The sequence below is a fragment of the Saimiri boliviensis genome, chromosome 1 (genome assembly GCF_048565385.1).
Source record: "Saimiri boliviensis isolate mSaiBol1 chromosome 1, mSaiBol1.pri, whole genome shotgun sequence".
In the NCBI taxonomy this organism is placed as follows: Eukaryota; Metazoa; Chordata; class Mammalia; order Primates; family Cebidae; genus Saimiri; species Saimiri boliviensis.
Window position 1 is genome coordinate 157,613,139 of NC_133449.1, and position 15,675 is coordinate 157,628,813.

General features: G+C 38.3%; 1 protein-coding gene across 1 annotated transcript; it reads left to right on the plus strand.

The window, feature by feature from the left end:
• Nucleotides 1-218: 218 nt before the first annotated feature.
• NMUR2 (neuromedin U receptor 2) lies at nucleotides 219-13,083 on the plus strand. Its single transcript, XM_003934050.3, has 4 exons — nucleotides 219-944; nucleotides 6,528-6,612; nucleotides 9,101-9,226; nucleotides 12,809-13,083. Exons 1-4 carry the CDS (start codon nucleotides 219-221, stop codon nucleotides 13,081-13,083), a joined length of 1,212 nt encoding a protein of 403 aa, XP_003934099.2.
• Nucleotides 13,084-15,675: the final 2,592 nt, after the last annotated feature.

Sequence of the window (15,675 nt, forward strand, 5' to 3'; positions counted from 1 at the left end):
GGCTTGTGTCTCGGCGGCTCTTCAGAAAGGATCGCGGTCCAGGCAGCCTAACCTTGAGGCTGAAACAGTCTCTGCCAGCCTCCCTCACTGCGCCTGTGCTTTTCCTGATTGCTGTCTGTCTCTCTTTCTCTTTCTCTCTCTCTCTCTTTTCTTCTTTTCTTTTCTTGCTCAGCTTGAAACAGAGCCTTGTATCGGGGAGGCTCAGGTCTTGCATTTTGATGTCAGGAAAGGAAGAACTTCAGAATGCTTCCTGGATCCACCAGCAGAAACTGGAGGATCCATTCCAGAAACACCTGAACAGCACTGAGGAGTATCTGGCCTTCCTCTGCGGCCCTCGGCGCAGCCACTTCTCCCTCCCGGTGTCTGTGGTGTATGTGCCGATTTTTGTGGTGGGGGTCATTGGCAATGTCCTGGTGTGCCTGGTGATTCTGCAGCACCAGGCTATGAAGACACCCACCAACTACTACCTCTTCAGCCTGGCGGTCTCTGATCTCCTGGTCCTGCTTCTTGGGATGCCCCTGGAAGTCTATGAGATGTGGCGCAACTACCCTTTCTTGTTTGGGCCCGTAGGCTGCTACTTCAAGACGGCCCTCTTTGAGATCGTGTGCTTCGCCTCCATCCTCAGCGTCACCACGGTCAGCGTGGAGCGCTATATGGCCGTCCGACACCCGTTCCGCGCCAAGCTGGAGAGCACCCGGGGCCGGGCCCTCAGGATCCTCGGCGTCGTCTGGGGCTTCTCCGTGCTCTCCTCCCTGCCCAACACCAGCGTCCACGGCATCAAGTTCCACTACTTCCCCAATGGGTCCCTGATCCCAGGCTCAGCCACCTGCACGGTCATCAAGCCCATGTGGATCTACAATTTCATCATCCAGGTCACCTCCTTCCTATTCTACATCCTTCCCATGACTGTCCTCAGTGTCCTCTACTACCTCATGGGGTTCAGAGTGAGTATCCAGGCTGCCTGGCCGTCCCTCCTTTTTTCGCAGGCTCAAAGTTTAGAGGAAAACTTGGAATTGGGGAAATTCAGAAATGGAAGGGAACAGAGAGAAAAGTCGAATGAGCTCAGATGGGAAGTTGAGACATTAAAAGACTTGCCTCAAATTAGAGGAGTAGTTAACACAACTATTAATTATTTTCTTTCACTCATCCTCTATTTTTCTTCCCTCTATTCTTGGGTTTCTCATATCTAAATGTTCCTAAGAATCACCTTGAAAACTTACTTTGGGTAGCAGCATGCATACCTCACCCCCAGGAAAATGTGATTCAGTAGGTCTGAGGTGGGGCCTCATTTTAAATAAGCACATCAGTAGATCTGGGGTGAGGTGGCCACACCTTGAGAGACTCCTCCATATCCTGTTGCAGCTTTCCAGTCCCTGGCCACTGCCTGCATTGAGATTTTCCTCTATATCAGCTTGATCTGAGTATAACACAAACTGTCTCTGCCTATTTTATAGTCCAAGACAGATATTCAGTTTTAAAGTCAGACCTTTCCTTGTGGTTGCTCTGAACCGTTGGTTAAAATGAGATTAAAACAAAACAAAATAAAACTGTATATATACATACATACATACATACACACACACACACACACACACATACACATATATATATATACACACACCAGGAGAGGAATTATATAGACTCATTTCTACCCTTATCAAAAATAGTTTCTCTCAGCATGTGTGTGTGTGTGTGTGTGTGTGTGTGTGTGTGTATATATATGTGTGTGTGTGTGTGTGTGTGTATGTAAGCTCGAGTTACCTCAGTCATACATATATGTATATATATTTATCTATATATATAAATGATCTGACTGAGATAACTTGAGCTTCTTTTAAGCAGGTGCAGATTAAGAGATAAGGAAGTAAACAGCACATGAGACAGAGTAAAAATAATGTGAATAAGAGCTATCTGAAATTAAGAAAAAGGTATCACTTATTTTGCCACATATCTTACATAATTAGAGATTATTTTCCTATGTGTGTGGTGGTAAACTGATTTCATTTTCAGAGAGGGCATTATCTAAATTGGCTGAGAATATAGTTCCTCTCCTGGTACATTCTGCACCCAAATTCATTCAAGAGAAAAGTTCTTGACAATGACAATTTTACCGCCACTTAAGGGAGGTATTATAGCTTGGGTAGTAAACAGTTATGAGACCATTTAGACTCCCAGATCTACAGCTGACACATAATATGCCTTTAGGCAAGACACATAATTCTCCTGGAATTAGTTTTCCCATTTATAAAATGTAAAGGTCACATCAGATCATATCCATGTCCCCTTTAGCTCTAACAGTCTATAATTCCTTTAAAAAAAGAAACAAAAACAAAAACAAAAACAAAAAACCCTGTGAGGTGAAGCAATGTAAATTTTAAATGAGTGGACAAGCAGACATCAAACTCACATATTTGCTTTGAGATGGCCCTGACATCATACATTATTATGTGACAACTAATATAGTCCTCTTTCAGTTCATCTCTGAGAAGGTGATTGTTAGAAGTGAGTGTCCCACTGGTAGTCCTTTTGAATACCTATTGTCCCTAAGGTGAATAGCAAGGTCTAAGTAGGAAGAACAAATTCTAAGTGTCACAGACATATGGGCACAAGAGTAAATCTAACTAGGCAGAGAGCTGTGCCAGTCCCCTACTGGAGGTCTGGCACCTGTATTCCCAGAGACATGTGCCACCCTGCACTAGCTCGTAGCCATATCTTAAGAATGTCCTGCACATCTTACTGAGGGGAAAAGACTTCTATACAATTCCAGAGAAAGGCCTATGAGAAATACCCACCCAGAACTTAGTATTATCTCTTCCAATGTCAATCAATCACCTATATGGAGTCAATTTGGGAAAAATATTTAACTTTGAGTAGGAAATGCACATTTTCTTTTCCAATCTGTTACAATCAGTTTCATTGTGTTTTATTATAAAAAAAATCCATGGCTACTTTGTATCAGGATGGTTGAATATCTACATTACTAAACATCTGTAGGGAAGTTAAATTATTCAATGATAAAGCAGCATTTAATGGTGGCTAGGCAAACTGTTTTGATTCTATTCTATTCTAGCAACCACTCCACATTCTGTTGGAACATTGTACACCAGGCATCCCCAAACTTTTTACACAGGGGGCCAGTTCACTGTCCCTCAGACCATTGGAGGGCTGCCACATACTGTGTTCCTCTCACTGACCACCAATGAAAGAGGTGCCCCTTCCTGAAGTGCGGCGGGGGGGCCAGATAAATGGCCTCAGGGGGCCGCATGCGGCCCGCAGGCCATAGTTTGGGGACGCCTGTTATACACCATACATAAGTTATCAATTTTTCACTCTTCCTCTAGTTAGCTAGCTGTATCATTATAAACTAAGGAAGCTGCAAAATAAGCAACAATTCATCAGCACCTGATTTTCTTTTTCGTGTAAACTATGCTTTACAGGAAGCCTATTCATACAAGAATTGTGTGAACTATTTGTTTGATGTTTGATTTTTAAAAATTGTTCCTTGGGGTGGAGAAATTACCATTGAGAATTGTTAAACACAACTCAGGAAGTGACTAACAGATCTAAGTATTTTTTATTGTTCTTAATTATTGACTGAAATAAAATAATAGAATAACTGCATCTTGTAAAAACCACAATCTTTTTTAAATGGCATGAAATAATTAGAACCTTTAATAGATTTAATCTAAATGAGTTAGTGAAGTTTGAAGTTTGGTGCATTGGTCTAACCTTAAATGTGTTTTTCTTCTCAGTTTATCTGCCTCCTTTTTTGTATCAGTACAAGCACTCCCTGTGAGTGAGCGGTGACATGAGAGAAGAATTTCTAGAAAGGTCTCAGTACTTCACAAAAGTAACTCCTCATATATCAACAAACAACTCTGTTTTTAAAAATCAGTTTTTCTGATGTCTCTTTAGTATACTCAAGATAATAGTCAGAATCACAATAATAGCAGTAATAAACAATTTGCTGAGTATCATGTGCCAGGCACTGAGATAAGCATTCTACCTGCAGTATTTTGTTCTACTTTTGTATTAATAACACTTTTTACCTTCAGATTTTTCCTGTCTAGTCCTAACCTCACAGAGTCTTTAATTCTTTACTTTATGAAGACACAGATACATGTAGAACACTCCAATGTATTCAAGAGACAAATGGCCAGGTTTATTCATTATCCAAGAGGGTACTTTGGGGCCCATGTGGTCCTGAGTGCTACCGAAATGCAAAGGGCATATATGTTTGTTAGGAAGACCTGATATGGATTTGCTGAAGTTTAGAGGCAACTTTTAATGACCTACTCTTCCAAGTCTATTTAATTTTAAATACCTTTTCTGAAATATTTCTTCAAAATGCTGTCTAGCCCAGGAAGATTATTGCTTCTTACAGTAGTTTGTTCCATTACTGCACATAATGATAACAATTTCTTCCTTACCTTGAATTAGAATCTATCTCCTGTAACTAAATAGACTGGTTCTAATCTACCGTCATGACTGTATAAAATAAGTTAAATTATCCTCCCACCTGATGGCCTCAATCAATTAGCCTGGACTTTTTACATTGGTGATGAGAGACTCCAACTCTGGGTAAATCTCAAGGGGAGTGCAGACATGAAAAGTTCAGAAGCAGAGCTACCTCTTGGTAAAGATTAATTAAATAAAACTCACAGTCTCATTATATACCTAGTTTTATTTCTGTTTCTTTGCTCTTTTTTTTACAATGTTGGTTTCAACCTCAAACTTCATACAGTCATCCTTTGGTGGCCCCAAGCACTTTTTCTTTGCGATAGGAAAAAAAAGTAACTTTTGCAATTCCAGACCTCATTTGCGGAGAAGGATTTCCTCTGGCAGTCCCAATAAAAAAGAAATAAAAACTTGTATCCCCAGAAATAGAAGAAAATATCTGAAATCTCATTTGGCCCTCATTATTCAATCATTGTGACTGGAGGAGAGGACAAGTTGATTGGCTAAATTATTTAGGGACATATATATCTAGAGCTGAAGTTAAGTGATACTTCTATTCTAATTAAAGACTAAGAATGGGGGCCGGGCACGGTGGCTCAAGCCTGTAATCCCAGCACTATGGGAGGCTGAAGCAGGTGGATCACAAGGTCAAGAGATCAAGACTAACCTGGTCAACATGGTGAAACCCCGTCTCTACTAAAAATACAAAAAAAATGGCTGGGCATGGTGGCACGTGTCTGTAATCCCAGCTACTCAGGAGGCTGAGGCAGGAGAATTGCCTGAACCCAGAAGGCGGAGGTCGCAGTGAGCCGAGATCGCCCATTGCATTCCAGCCTGGGTAACAAGAGTGAAAACTCCGTCTCAAAAAAAAAAAAAAAAAAAGGATTAAGAATGGGGAAGAAGTACATTCCCTAAGGGAAAATTAGGGTACTATCAGTAAGAGAAGAAAGAGATAAATGCTAGAGAACCAACAAGCAAATATATATATTAACTATGTACTATACCAAACTAACTTTTGGATATTTGACGGTATTTTACCATGAGTCCTTAACGCTTCCTTTATTTGTACAAGCATCCCCACAAATTTAAAAAATTGTAGAATAAAGAGAAAAACTTCCACAACTGAATGAATGATGCAGATCTTCAGTGCCATGGGAGTTCAAAGGAAGGAGAAGACAGTGGGCTAAACCGGCCATCAAAGTCTTTCAGGAACATGCAGGACTTGAACTGAGCAAGAAAGACTGTGCATACAAGTAGTGTTGATAGCTGCAATTTTCAAATGCTACATTAAGGATCTCTATTATCTTCCAAAAAGGATAAATGCATTTTAAACATCTTAACTCAGAAACCCATATATTCATTTCAGTCATTAATATTACTATAATGTTAAAACAGCATTTCCCAATTTGTGTTTGTCACATGATACAAGGTAATCCACTGAAAATGGGTGAGGAAAGATATTATTTAGTCAAAGAAACACTATTCCCCTTTTTGGCTGGGATGTGGGTAGGTGATGTGAGTGTGGAAAGTAGCAGGAAGGTAAGTGGAAAGTTGATACACTATCCCTCTTGAAAAATTCATAATGCTCATCAGCAGATTTAAGTCTCTGAGAAGATCCACAATAAATACCGATGGGACAAGAAACATTCCTGTTTTTGTTTTCTACTACTAATCTACCACATAGCAGAGGGATTTCTCTTTAACAGATGTCTAATAATTATGAATAAGTGAATGAATGAATTGAAAAGCCTTTCTAGTTTTTCCTGAACTTCAGAATTTTAAATTTTCATGGAACACCTATTAACATGCTACATAGCCAGGGTTCCACATAACTGTATATGAAAAATGGTTGTGCTATTACTTGGTCACACTTATTTATCCAGTTGAGTAGATGACCTGAATCAAATTCCACCTTCAACATACTGTTAAACATTTGACAAATTGTCACATTTCTCTAGGTCCTAGTTTTTCTTTCTTAAAAAAAGGGTTAGAGCCAGTTTTCTCAGATTTTAACAGGAGGAAAAATATTTCTTTTTCTTACCATCTCTCCCAACTTACTTTCCTTTCAGCTAATGAAAGACAAATCTCTTGAGGCAGATGAAGGGACTGCAAATATTCAAAGACCCTGCAGAAAACCAGTCACCAAGATGCTGTGTAAGTGCTCCATTTTGTTTTTTGTTTTTGTTTTGTTTGTAAGAGCAAAGGAGTTGCATTTGGTAACAACTAAGTGCTGCTGAGGGTAGGTTCAAATTTATCCTGAAACAGAGTATTTATGAGAGTAGATTAAGATCAAGGAGCAAACAGGAGAGATATATAATGAAGACCCCCTCGTTAATGGTCTGTATCGATGCTAGGTGACCTGTCTTCCTTTGCTTTGTCAAGCTTCTAGGACCTGTCTGTTTTGCTTTATTTTTGGTTTTGAATCCTCAAAACAACATGCTCAATTTCATCCACTGAAATACACTCTGTGTGGTGTTTGGTAAATTAGGTTCACTTTCTGAGACTTTGAGCCTCACTTTCCCCCTCTGTGAAATGAGCAGGTTTTTAACCTGTTTGTATTATGGATTTCTTTTAAAATGTGATGAAAGCTGTGGAGTGTTCATTCAAAAAAAAAATATGAACAAATACGCATACACAAAAGATTTTACAATCAATTTCAGGAGTTAATAAACCAACCCCTGATACTCAAAGACTCCATGAGATCTTTCAGTTCCAGATTAAGAACATCTAGCAAGTAGTCATTTCACATATGACATTGTATAACTTTGTTTCAAACAGTATATTTTTGAATAAATAAGATCTTTTAAGAAATTCACTGTACTGAGCCATACTACCCCAAAAGAATGTTATAAAAATATATGATGCAGCACTACTGTATGAGAGTTACTGATGAGGGAAAGGAGATTTATATTTTGCAAATCAAAATCTAAAGTTTAGAAGAAATGAATCCTCTGGGTTAATATGCATATGAAACATTTGCTGTAGCTATACAGCATTTGTGATAAAAAAATAAACTCTGAGGTCCCCAAAAGGGCTCTTTTTGATTCTAAGAGTTATCTTCTTGGAAATATTTCAGCTCCTATTGGCACTTGACTTTCCCTATTAAGAAATACAGTTTTTTCATTATCTCTCTCCTTTTCTCATTGATCATAATCTACTCTCACAAAAAGACATGAAGCTCACTCATATTAAAGTCACAATAACAATAACAGAATATACTATAAATTATTTGCCTTGGGAGGGGGTTCAATTTTAACAGGAATTAAAGTTGGGTTGGTTGGTTTGTTTTTGAGACAGAGTCTTGCTCTGTTGCCCAGGCTGGTGTGCAGTGGCACAATCTCGGCTCACTATAACTTCTATCTACCAGGTTCAAGCGATTCTCCTGCCTCAGCCTCCTGAGTAGCTGGGATTACAGGCACGTGCCACCATAGCTGGCTGATTTTTGTATTGTTAGTAGAGACATTTTTAGTAGGAACATTTTTGTATTTTAAGTTTCACCACATTGGCCAGGCTGCTCTCGAACTCCTGACCTCAGGTTACCCGCCTGCCTCAGCCTCCCAAAATGCTGGGATTACAGGCCTGAGCCACCATGCCCAACAGGAATTAAAGTCTAATTAAAGGGAAGTGTAGGCAGTAGTGAACAGATTAGGGACATTTCTTGGGTTGACAAATTCAGTAGAAACCTACAGATATCTTTGAAACCATATCACACAGACAAACAACTTACTCTGAATGATTTTAATGCCAACAGGAAATGTATGTATAATACTATTTACTAAGAAAACTTTGTATGTGTACACAAGTACAGAAAACTGTAAAATGAATGCCCATGTACCCATTGCTCAGCTTCAAAGAGTATTACCTCATAGCTAATCTTGTTTCATGTATACCCTTATCTCTCCCCTAGCCCCAAAAGACAATCTTTAGGCAAATCTCAAGCATCATGTCATAGCAAAGGAAAGTATTTACAACTTCAAAAGGAAAATAAAGTGATTTTTAAAAAATTTGTGGAGCTTAAATGCCCCAAAGAGAAACTACAGTAATATGAGTCTCTGTTTTCAGGATGAAAATAAGAATTGGAAGGAATTCTAGACTGTAGCAATTTAAAATATTATAGACACATCCCTTCCAATCAAACAATACTTGTAAAGTACTATTATGCTTGTGGCTGTTTGATCTCTGCTTTCTCCTCTGCCTTTCGCCTTACACATTACAGAATTGTAAATTACTGAATTCAAAGTAACTTCTAATTATTCCCATAATAACAAAATAAAATCATATATACATTTAACAGTTTATTATTTATCTATCTTTCACAATAAAATGTTTTCAGGACTATGAAATAAACTAAGTACTATTTTAAATGTTCTAAAATGTTTTACATTATACAAGAAATCTTATAAAATCTTATGGAAAACTGACCCTAGATCTTATACAATTCATTTTTATATTTTAAATATTCTGTACTGAAGTTCTTTGGGATCTAGTTTGCCTATATAACCATTGTAGCTTAACCAAGGTGAAGGGAAAAATGGCTAGAAGAAATGACTGACTCAGAGTGAGAATTGTATACCTATCTTTGCACAGACTGCCTTCTGCTCTCCCATTTACCTTTCTTTTCTTTTTTTTTTTTTTTTTTCAGTCGTCTTGGTCTTAGTGTTTGCTATCTGTTGGGCCCCGTTCCACGTTGATCGACTCTTCTTCAGCTTTGTGGAGGAGTGGACTGAATCCCTGGCTGCTGTGTTCAACCTCATCCACGTGGTGTCAGGTAAAACGTTAGCTGGATTGGTTGCCTGACTAGTATTCAGGTAACAGCACCTCCTTCTTCGTCTTGCTTAGACGCCTAAGTACACCAATTTACCATGGAAATCTGCCATGCTATGATGAAGACATTTGATTTTTTTTCAAAGATTGATTATGTTTGGTACTAATCCAAATATATACATATATGTATATACATATATATACATACATATGTATATATGTATATACATAAATGTATATATATATTTATTTGTATATGTGTATATATATGTATATACAGTCATTTCTTCTAGCAATTTTTCCCTTCACCTTGGTTAAGCTACAATGGTTATATAGGCAAACTAGATCCCAAAGAGCCTCATTACAGAATATTTAAAATATAAAAATGAGTTGTATAAGATCTAGGGTCAGTTTTCCATAAGATTATATAAGATTTATTGTATAATACAAATGTATACATATATATATATACACCAGATCACTATTTTTAAGGCTACTTTATGGAAAACCTCAACTCTAAGTGTGGTAATTAGAGAAGGAAAACAGCCAAGGAGTGATTCCTTTGGTTATCCTGCAAACGGCCGCACAATTGAGTTGGTTCATACTTAGTAAACACCCATGTCCCTAAAATCTCATATTGCCTCCGGGAAGGAATAGATCCTCATGAAGGAAAATGAAAAGGTATTTGTAGGTCATCAAGTTCTCCTTTTAGGCTTCTGTAACTCTGCTTGTTGAGGACACCATAGAATATTGTGGAAACCATGGTGGAAAGATCAGTAAATCAGAGGACATGGATTTGCTCCCCAATTTCACCATTGCTATTCTGAGTAATCTGGAGAATGTGCCTGCCTTCACACCAAAGTTTCCTCAACTGTAAAATGGCAATAATGCCTGCTGGTATTATCGGACAGATGGTAAGAATCAAATGCAGCAATAGATATTAAAGAGCTTTTTAAGCTGTAACTGCTGTATATCTTTCTATAACCATCACAATAAAGTCATTAGGTAGATATTATGATTAACATTGTATAGTCAAAAATAACACACGTCCACAAGAAGAAATGATTTGCCCTGAGGCACTTAGCTAACAAATAATACATCTAAGTCATCTAACTTCAAATTCAGTGTTTTTTCTAAAATGGAGCAGAGAATGGCCCCCAGGTCCTTCTTTGTCAGTCAGTGACAGCTAATTCAGTGTTAGCCTTAGGCTCAGACCTCTTCTGACCCCACCCCACCCCCACCCCCAGCCCCGCAACCTCTGCTGCTCACTGGCTGATTCTATGGTCTCATTAGATTATTGAAGACATCACCAGAAAGAAAAGACAAGATCAGCTTTTACAAGTTAAGCTTCAGATGTGCACAAAGCAAAAACAATGACATCTATACTGAATACCGTGTGTATTATTTATTTTCTGTCACCATCTTTTTTTGTACTCAGCAGCTTAATGTATAGCTGATTCCTGGACATTAGTACTTTCCTGTTCATTCATTTGCAACCAAAGCTCAAAAATATGTATACCTCTTAGTTAATCCTTTTGGTTAATCTGCCAAAAACAGAAATGTTTAAATAAATGAGAAAGCACTACAAGGTCAAATGAGACTTGACTAGTTGAGTACATACCTCTGGATGCATCAAGGCAATTACCTTACGATTTTCGAGTTATAGCTTTAATAATGACATTTTCCTGTATAGATATCATATCCCCTTTTTTATATTGCATATTAGATTAAATCTAAATCTCTTAAACCCTACAGAAAAAAAAAAACCCCAACTGGGCCAGGCACGGTGGCTCATGCCTGTAATCCCAGCACTTTGGGAGGCCAAGGCAGGTGGATTACGAGATCAAGAGATCAAGACCATCCTGGCCAACATGGTGAAAGCCCATCTCTACTAAACATACAAAAAAAAAAAATTATCTGGGCATGGTAGCACGTGCCTGTAGTCCCAGCTACTCCGGAGGCTGAGGCAGGAGAATTGCTTGAACCCGGGAGCTGGAGGTTGCAATGAGCCAAGATTGTACTATGGCATTCCAGCCTGGTGACAGAGTGAGACTCTGTCAAAAAAAAAAAAAAAAGAAAGAAAAGAAAAAAGAAAATACCCGCAACTTGCCTTTTAATCCTTCAACTTATATTATTTTTATTCATAGACAATATACTTATCAAACTGGTTAATTACAGAGTTCTGGACATTATTTCTGCACAATATAGTTATTCCTGCCTCTGAATATTTGTGTGTGCTGTACCCTCTACCTGCAAAACCCTCTCCTGTCTTCCTCAACTATCTCTTACCCATTTCAAGGTCTAGCTAGGGTTCAATCATCCCCAACTAAATCTTTTATGGTCATCATAGTCCTTATGTTTCTACTATTATGTGAATTGCTATAGCATGACTGTTAGCTCACATTTGTTCTTAACAGATACTGCTTGGTATTGTTGTATTGTTAATTATTTAATTTAAACATAAATCTTGTTTCTGCAGTATTATTCCAAGACCTTGGAGAACAAAGTCTAAATTCACTGCCTCTCAATGTGCCTTGAAGTTCATGGCACATAATAAGAGTTAAGTCAGTATTTATTTCTTGAATGAGCAGATAGCATCAATACATAAAAATGGTCTTCTTTAATATTCTTCCATGTCCATTCTGTAAACAAGGCATATGGCACTCTGAATGTCCTGAACTACATCAATGAGGACACAAGGAACCTGTTGGCAATAGTACCTATCACTTGTTTTACATTCTTAGCCATTCTCAGCCTCTCTGTGGATGGTAACTTAACCTTACCCTCACAACAATCCAGGGAGGTAGGTTAGGCTGGAAATTGCATTCCCATTTTACAGAGAAAGAAACTGAAATGCCAAGGTTCATCTAAGCCCACAGGATATGTCAGGGCCAAGATCAGAAACTAGGTCCTCTGATTCCCAAACTTGGGCTTATTTTGGGCTTTAGAGAAATAAAATTTAAAAGGCAATTAAAAAAGAGTGTATTCCAAACAGGTAAATGACAATGTGAAGGGTAGTTGGTAGAGGAAATAAATGGTAAAATACAATTATTCGAAAGGTGGAAGAGACATAAATGGAAAAGGGTAGGTAGGAAAAACACACTAGGGAACATTTCTTTGAAGCCATATCTTAGCATTATAAGGAATCTCAGAAGGGAATAAGCCTTGGCTGATTTGCCTTCTTCCATTACTTGCAATTCCAAATTATAGATTTAAGTAAAATTCCAATGAGATACAAACATTTCTCTTCCCTCTGATATTTAAGCATCTTTCATTCATGTTATGGAAACATGTTCTTTAATTAAACAAGTAGGGATCAAAGGAAGTTGCTGAACATCTCAGAGAGATCCCATGTCAGCCTAAATTACTCCAAGACGCTTTAATCTTTGTGTTTGATTGCTAAGTGCACAGGTGGAAGATCTATTCAGAGCATTTTGTATGCTCAATTAGAGGCTTGTATGTATTATCACTTCCAAAAGAGGCGATCACAAAGATTCTAAGCCTTTGTAAATATTTATGCTTCTCCCTTCATGTCCATCACTCAAGTTCTTCTCAGCACATCTTTTTAAAATCCCCTCCATTCCAGGTGTCTTCTTCTACCTGAGCTCAGCTGTCAACCCCATTATCTATAACCTACTGTCTCGCCGCTTCCAGGCAGCATTCCAGAATGTGATCTCTGCTTTCCACAAACATTGGCACTCCCAGCATGACCCACAGGTGCCACCTGCCCAGCAGAACATCTTCCTGACAGAATGCCACCTCGTGGAGCTGCCCGAAGATATGGGTCCCCAGTTCCCATGTCAGTCATCTGTGCATACCTCTCACCTTGCAACAGCCCTCTCTAGTGAACAGGTGTCATGAAGAAACTATCAAAGGTGTCACTTTCACAAAACCTGAATTCTTTCACAACTGACTTTCCTCTATGCCTCAGAATTTCAGAGAGGAACATCCCATAATGCATGCCTTCTTATATGATATTAGGGAGATAGAATGGCTCTTACAACTCAAGTACCCATTGCTATATTTTTAATAAATGTGAAAACTGAGAGATCTGGGTTCAAAACCCAGAACTGCCTGATTTTTAGTTATCTTTTCACTATCCTGCCTCATGACCCTACACTAGTTCATACCAAGAACATGACTGGCAAAGCATGGCACCTATACCTTGATTAATTTCCACTATTGGGAATGGTTTGTCCTGAGCCATCTACATTTCAAGTCAGGCTGTCAATCCTACTACCAATGGTCACTGTGAGCCACAGAAGGAAGAAATGTACATGCCGTTCTGCTTTATATGATGTGAGAAGCCCACATCAGTGTCCTTCCATAGCAGTGTACAGGTGTACCTTGTTTTATTGTCCTTAATTTTACTGTGATTCCCAAATATTGCACTTTTAAAAAATTGAAAGTTTGTGGCAATGCTGTGTTGAGCAAATCTGCTGGCATCTTTTTTCCCAAAAGCATGTGGTCACTTCATGTCTCTGTGTCAATTTTCATGATTCTCACAATAAACTTGATAATTATTATATGTGCTTATGCTGACCTGTAGTCAGTGATTTTTGATATTACTATTGTAATTGTTTTGGGAAAACAATGAACTGCTTCCATAGGAGATGGAGAGTTTAATAAATATTGTGTTGTTCTGACTGTTCCACCCACCAGCCATTCTCCATCTTGCTCCCTCTCCATGGGTCTCTCTATTCTCCGAGAAAAAACTATATTAAAATTAGACCAGTTAAGAACCCTACAATGGTAAGAGGAAGAGTGGCAAGTCTCTCATTTCAAACCAAAAGCTAGAAAGAATTCAGCTTAACAAGGATGTAAAAAACTGAGATAAGCTTAAAGCTAGGCCTCTTTTAGCAGTTAGCCAAGTTTTGAATACAAAGGAAAAGTTCTTAAAGAAAATTAAAAGTGTTACTCTAGTGTACACACAAATTATTGTAGGAAAACAAAACACCCTTATTGCTGATAGGAAAGGGGTAGAAGATCAAACCAGCCACAACATTCCCTTAAGCCAAAGCATAATTCAGAGCAAGGCGCTAACACTCTTCAATTCTGTGAAGGCAGAGAGAGCTGAGAAAGATGTAGAAGTAAAGTTGGAAGCTAGCGGAGGCTGATACACGAGGTTTAAAGAAGGAAGCCATCTCCATAACATAAAAGTGAAAACTGAACCATTAAGTGACGATGTAGAAGCTGCAGCAAGTTAACCAGAAGTTAAAGCTAAGATAATTAATGAAGTTGGCTACAGGAAAAAACAGATTTTTAATGCAGATGAAGCAGTTTTATTTTGGAAGAAAATGCCATATAAGGCTTCTATACCTAGAAAAGAGAAGTCAATGTCTGAGTTCAAAACTTCAAAGGCTGACTCTCTTTTTTGGGGATAACGCAGCTGGTGACTTGAAGATGAAGCCAGTACACATTCACTATTCTGAAAATCCTAGGGCCCTTAAGAATTATGCTAAATCTACTCAGTGATCTATAAATGGGAAAACAAAACCTGGATAACAGCACATCTGTTTACAGCATGGTTTACTGAATATTTTAAGCCTGCTATTGAGACCTACTGCTAAAAGAAAAAAAAGATTTCTTTCTAAATATCACTGCTTATTGACGAGGCACCTATTCACCCAAGAGTTGTGATGGAGTTGTACAAGGATATTAACATTGTTTTCATGCCTGTGAACACAACATTCATTCTGCAGCCCATGGATCAAGGAATAATTTCTACTTTGAGTCCCACTATTTGATAAATACATTTCCATGAGGTGGTAGCTGCCATAGACAGTGATTTATGTGATGGATCTGGGCTATGTAAATTGAGCCTTCTGGAAAGAATTCCCCATTCAAGATGTAATTAAGAACATCAATGATTCATGGGAGGAAGTCAAAGTACCAACATTAACAGGATTTTGAAGGAAGTTCCTTCCAACATTCATGAATAATTTTGAGAGTTGTAAGACTTCAGTGGAGAAAGTAACCACAGATACGGTAGAAATAGCTAGACAACTAGATTGGAAGTTGAACTCAAAGATGTTACTGAACTGCTACAACCTCATTATAAAACTCAAACAGGTGACAAGTTGCTTCTTATGGATGAGCAAAGAAAATGGTTCCTTGAGATGGAATCTACCACTAGTGAAAATTCTGTGAACATTGTTGAAATGACAACAAAGATTTAGAATATTCTATTCACAGCCGATAAAAGAGCTGCAGGGTTTGAGAGGACGGATTTCAATTTTGAAAGAAGTTCTCTGGTGGGTGAAATGCTATCAAACAGCATTGCATGCTACAGAGAAATCTTTCATGAAAGAAAAAGTCATTGGAGGTACCAAACTTTATTGTCTTATTTTCAGAAGTTTCCACAGCAGCCCCACCCTTCAGCAACCACCACCCTCATCAGTCAGCAGCTCTTAACATTGAGATAAGACCCTTCATTAGCAAAAAGATTATGAC